The following is a 5,886-nucleotide window of genomic DNA, read 5'->3' as shown; positions in this document are numbered from 1 at the left end:
CATATAAGGTCCCCTTCTGAAAATGACTTTAACACTCATTACTGGCCACAAAATGCAAGTATAGCGATGAAATTCGACATAAATAAGTTTCATGTGAGCCAAAATCTTTTTACCAAATTTTTTGAGGATCGGTCCATAATTGACCCTACCCCTCATATAAGGTCCCCTTTAGAAAATTACTTTAACACTCATTACTGGTCCAAAAATGCGAGCATAGCGATGAAATTCGATATAAATAAGTTTCTTACGAACCGAAATCGCTCTACGAATTTTTTTTTAAGATCGGCCCATAAATGACCCTACCCCCCATATAAGGTCCCCTTCTGAAAATGACTTTAACGCTCATTATTGGCTAAAAAATACGAATATAGCAATAAAATTTTACACAATTAAGTTCCTCGCGAGCCAAAATCTTTTTAATAACTTTAATATGGATAGGTCCATAATTGGCCCTTCTCCCCCTATTGGGTCCACTTCAGGAAATAGCTTTAACGCTCATTACTGTCTTAAAAATAAGAGTAAAGCGATGAAATGCTACACACGTAAGTTTCTTACGAGCCAAAATCTCGGTACCAATTTTTTTTTGGATCGGCCCATAAATGACCCTTCCCCCATATAAGGCCCCCTCTGCAAATAACTATACTGCTCATTACTGGCTTAAAAATATTAATGTAGTGACGAAAATTGACGCACATAAGTTTAATGCGTGCCAAAATCTCTCCACTAAATTTAGGGAGGATCGGTCCATAATTTACCCTACCGCCCATACAAGGTCCCCTTTAGAAAATTTCTTAAACGATCATTACTGGCTTAAAAATATGAGTTATGAAATACGGTTATGAAATTCGCTCCGAATTTCATGCGGAATGTGTCGGTAATTCACCCTACCCCCCATATAAGCCACTTTATAAAATTACATGAACGCTAATTGCCGGCATAAAAATGCGAGAACAGCGAATGTAAACAAGTTTTATATGAACCAAAATCAGTCTACAAAAAGTTATGAGGATAGGTCAACAATTGACCATACACCACATATGAGATCCTCTTTAGAAAATTTGATGAAGAAAACTCTGATAATTACAAGTACAGTACAAAATATTAAAAATTAATATTTTGTTAGTTCAAAAGAGCTCGGTCCATAATTGTCTTAAGCTATATTCCAAACATCACCCTGATGTTTATATGGGAGCATTCCTTTTACGGCATACGGTTTGATGGTGGGTATATGAGATTCGGCACAGCCGAATATAACACTCTTACTTGTTTTTAATTATTTTTTTATTTTTCAGATGTCTTAGATCTTCATTAAGCAGTAGCAAAAATAGTATTTATTTTTGTAATACATGCTTAAGCTATTCGCATGATCCTGAAATGGCAATCCGCCACAAAGAAGGATGTTTGAAGATGGTGACAACAATGCCTGATGGTGATGATAGGTATATTAAATTTGAAAATAATAGTAATAGTTTGACTGTACCATTCGTTGTATATGCAGATTTTGAGTGTTTGTTAGAAAACGTAAATAATAGAGTTAGTCACAAAACAGTTAATGAGCAGAAACATATACCATGCTCATTGAGTTATTACATTAAGTGTAGCTATAATGATAGATATTCAAAATCATTTACTTATAGTGGATTAGATAGCCCCCAAGTATTTGTCAGGGAATTACTTAAGGATACAACGGACATTTATAATAATTACTTAAATAAAGTTGTTCCAATGAAGGACTTAACAAGTGAGGAAAACGAGAAATTTATAACTTGTATTGATTGTTCTCTTTGTGGTTAATCTTTGGGGGATGATAGAGTTCGTGATCATTGCCACTTGACTGGACGTTTCAGGTCTGCCCTTCATAATCATTGTAATATTAATTATAAAATTAAAAAAATGATTCCAGTATTCTTTCATAATTTATCCTCATATGACAGCCACTTATTTATAAGAGAATTAGGTAAAGTTGATGGTACCATAGAAATAATTCCTATAAATAAAGAGACTTATATTTCCATCACTAAAAATGTACAAATTGAAAATGATGGTTTTCAGTTAAGGTTTGTAGACTCATATAGGTTTATGGCATCCAGTTTAGATGCACTTTCAACTAACTTAGATTCAAATGATTTTAAAATCATTAAAAATTATTTTCCCAATGAATCTGAGTTTGATTTAATTAGAAGAAAAGGAATATATCCATATTCATACATCTACTCATTTTCAAAACTTTTTGAAGGAAATCTCCCTGAACGGACTGAATTTAAAAATTTGTTAACAAATAAAGAGTGTACTGTAGACGATTATGAACATGCAAAAAAAGTATGGGAAACTTTCAATTGTAAAACGCTTCTAGATTACACTGAATTGTATGTTAAAAGTGACACTTATTTTGGCTGACATTTTTGAAAATTTCAGAAAAATTTGTAAACAAATTTATGATTTAGATCCTTGCCATTATTACACAGTACCAGGTTTATCGTGGGACGCAATGCTAAAGTCAACAAAAATTAAACTAGAATTAATAACCGATGTTGACATGTATAATATGGTGAAAATGGGAATTCGAGGAGGGCTTGTACAATGTTCATTAAGGCATTCAATAGCAAACAACAAATATATGAGCGACTATGATTCAAAAAAACCCTCTCAATACTTGATGTATTTGGATGCAAATAATCTATATGGGTGGGCAATGTCTTAATATTTACCCTTCTCTGACTTTATATGGCTTAATAGTGAGGAAATTGATAACATTGATATTGATAAAATAGAAGACGAAGCTGATGACGGATATATTTTTGAAGTAGATTTAGAATATCAGGAAACTTTACATGATTACCATAATGATTTACCTTTTTGTCCTGAGAATAAAATGTTTGCTCCAATGATTAATGAGAAGTTAATTGCGGACTTGACACATAAAAGAAAATATTCTATACATTATAGAGTATTAAAACAGTGTATAGAAAATGATCTGATTCTGAAAAAAATTCATAGAGCCATAAAATTTAAGCAGTCACCATGGCTTAAATCTTAAACACATTTCATAGAACACATTTCATAGAAGTAGAGCATCTAATGCGTTTGAGAAAGATTTTTTTAAATTATTAAATAATGCGGTATATGGGAAGACAATGGAAAATGTAGAAAAAAGGAAGTCAGTGTATATAGTTACGCAGTGGGAATCAAATAGAAAGAATCATAAGGAAGCACGAGCTCATATTGCTCAACTGAATTTCCACAGTATGTCCAGGTTTGGAGATGATATGTTTGCCGTACAATTAAAACGCATGAATGTAAAATACTATAAGCCTATGTACTTAGGTTTCAGTGTTTTAGAACTATCGAAGTGGAAAATGTATAATTTTCATTATAGTTACATGAAGCCAAAATATAATAATAGGTTTCATTTAAATTATATGGATACAGACTAATTTATATACACCATTAAAACCGAAGATTTTTATAAAGATATATCAAATGATTTAATTAGTCGTTTTGATACATCCGATTATGATCCTAAAAATAAATTTAATTTACCTCTGGTAAATAAAAAAATTTTAGGAATGATGAAGGACGAAAACTGTGGAATAATTATGAAAGAATTTGTTGGCTTAAGAGCTAAAATGTATTCCATTAGAAATGATAATAATGGAGAAATCAAAAAATCAAAGGGTGTAAAAAAATGGCGTTGGAGAGTTACATCTGACTATAAAAAGTGTTTATATGCTAAAAATGTTTACAGTGATTCAATGTATACATTTCGAACGTATCGACATCAAATATATACTCAAAAAATAGGAAAGATCGTCTTGAGCTATAATGATGACAAACGTTATATTAAGTTCGAGGGTATACAGACATATGCTTGGGGGCATTATACATTAAGAGAAAATGATTTTGAACTGCATGATATTGCAGATTATTTGGTTGAGGAAACAGTTGAAGAAAATATATTAAACAATTGAGATAATGATGGAAATGATGAAATGTTTTTAGGTATAGAAGAAAACGCAAATAATAAAGTTGAGTTTTCTGATTGTGATGAGGAAATGTTAATGGAAATAGATATAAGCAATTATAATAATAATAATAACAATAAAAATAATAATATTTTATTTCCTGACGATGAAGATGAATTATTTATTCAGTTAGAATATTAAGAACAATATAAAATTTTAAGAAATAAAAATCCTCTTTATATATAGTTTTTAATAAATTTATTTATATATTTATTTATTTTTTTTTGTATTAGTTTAGAAAACTTATGTATTTAAATATTGTTGTTTATTATATAAGTTAAAATGTGTTAATTTTAAAATAAATAAAAAGAAAAATAATAACTAAAATGTTTATTATATGTTTAAACAATTTTCTTGACGGATGCAGTAAGTGGTGAGTATTCGATTAAACGATCATGTATAAGCAAACAGTATGCAGATGTATTTGTCTTAGCTATTTTATCCATAGCAAACTCGACTTTTATATCAATTGGACCAGTTGTGACTGTTTCATTTTGATGACTTACATCAATGACGATTATAGGTGCTTTCTCTTTAAATTGTTCGGCTGATAGGAGAGGTTGAGGCTCTCTCATATAGAAGTTCGGTTGAAACTTTACGTACATATCATATAAAATAGCATAACGTTGATTATCAAATTTGACATTTAAATCATCATATGGATATGACTCTGAATTTAAATGAACTTTAAGGTTGTTAAGATTGCAGTGTGTAAGTTTATTTTCATGTTGAAATGCAATTAAAACGAAGCGGGGACGTTCCCTGTTTGCGGAAAATTTAACGTTCCAAATATGATTTTGTGATGTTGATAGTTGAGGGTGATAATGACAATCCCAACTGCGAAATGCTACAGGCAATACATTTCCACTCTTTATGATTTTTATTGTATTCAATTTTGAATAATCTGAAAGTTTTACATGAGGAATTCTCCAACTAATATTTTGAATTGAAATTTTACGATTTTCTCCAGCTTCAGTAGAATGTACAATATTATCATCGTTTTTTGTACGTAATAATATTAGTTCATGTTTACAATTCATTATAATTTTATTATAGTCCTCAGCGAATCCTAATAATGATTTTAGTGATACATAAAAGTTAAAAAACCCTTCACCAACATCAATATCTTTATCATAAGACCAACTTGCATTTCCCATCATAATGCTTTCACTATCGTTTAAGGAAAGAACATTTTTTATTGTGCCAGAAATGCCTAAATGTCTAGTTCGATCTATTTCAACACCATTTAGTTCATAGCGTATTTCTTCAAATAGGTTTGGAACAAAATTATTTTTTAGTTTAATGTTTTTCGATGATTTACCGCTTTTAGATTCAAGTACAGAACCTTCAATATATAAAAAACTCTCACTAGGTAAAACATATAAATCTTGATTTTGTATTGAGATACGAATTTCGTCATTGTTATTAAATGATTGAATATATGGTGTATATGTATGATAATCTTTTTTTATTATTCTCTCATCCATCAATGGTTTTTCCAAAACATTAATTATATCAGTCATTGTTCTTTAAAATTAAATTCAAAGATTTTAAAAATTGTTTATTAGATTCGGTAAGTTTTGATGCGTTTAAAATTGTTCTTGATGATTCAGAGTTTAACGCACTAATGTCTCTCCTTATTCTATCAACAATGTTTTTATTAAATATAATCATTATTGTTTTGGTCTTAAATGAAGACGAAGAGTAATATTTTCACCACGAAAATTTATAAGCTCGCTATTTTGATCTACAATAGTGGCTGTGATTGAACTTATCTCCTTGGTGTTTAGTGGTAAATAGATTAAATTTTTGGGAATTTCATCCAATTTATATCCTGGAGATACATTTATTCCAAATTCATGAA

The 5,886-nt window shown here is 29.9% G+C and overlaps 1 protein-coding gene across 1 annotated transcript; it reads right to left on the bottom strand.

Moving 5' to 3' along the window:
- Nucleotides 1–4,363: 4,363 nt before the first annotated feature.
- Nucleotides 4,364–5,545, bottom strand: LOC119613274. The gene has a single exon (XM_037969273.1). It carries the CDS (start codon nucleotides 5,543–5,545, stop codon nucleotides 4,364–4,366), a length of 1,182 nt encoding a protein of 393 aa, XP_037825201.1.
- Between the last annotated feature and the right edge of the window lie 341 nt (nucleotides 5,546–5,886).

Source organism: Lucilia sericata, unplaced genomic scaffold, assembly GCF_015586225.1.
Source record: "Lucilia sericata isolate MDLA Ls3-8-SP2 unplaced genomic scaffold, ASM1558622v1 Contig002039F_arrow, whole genome shotgun sequence".
Classification (NCBI taxonomy): Eukaryota; Metazoa; Arthropoda; class Insecta; order Diptera; family Calliphoridae; genus Lucilia; species Lucilia sericata.
Note: the sequence above shows the minus strand (reverse complement) of the source record. Positions and strands in the feature narration are given on the sequence as shown.

Excerpts from the sequence above, each read along its gene's own strand:
- LOC119613274 (XM_037969273.1), bottom strand. The coding sequence starts at position 5,545 with ATGACTGATATAATTAATGTTTTGGAAAAACCATTGATGGATGAGAGA.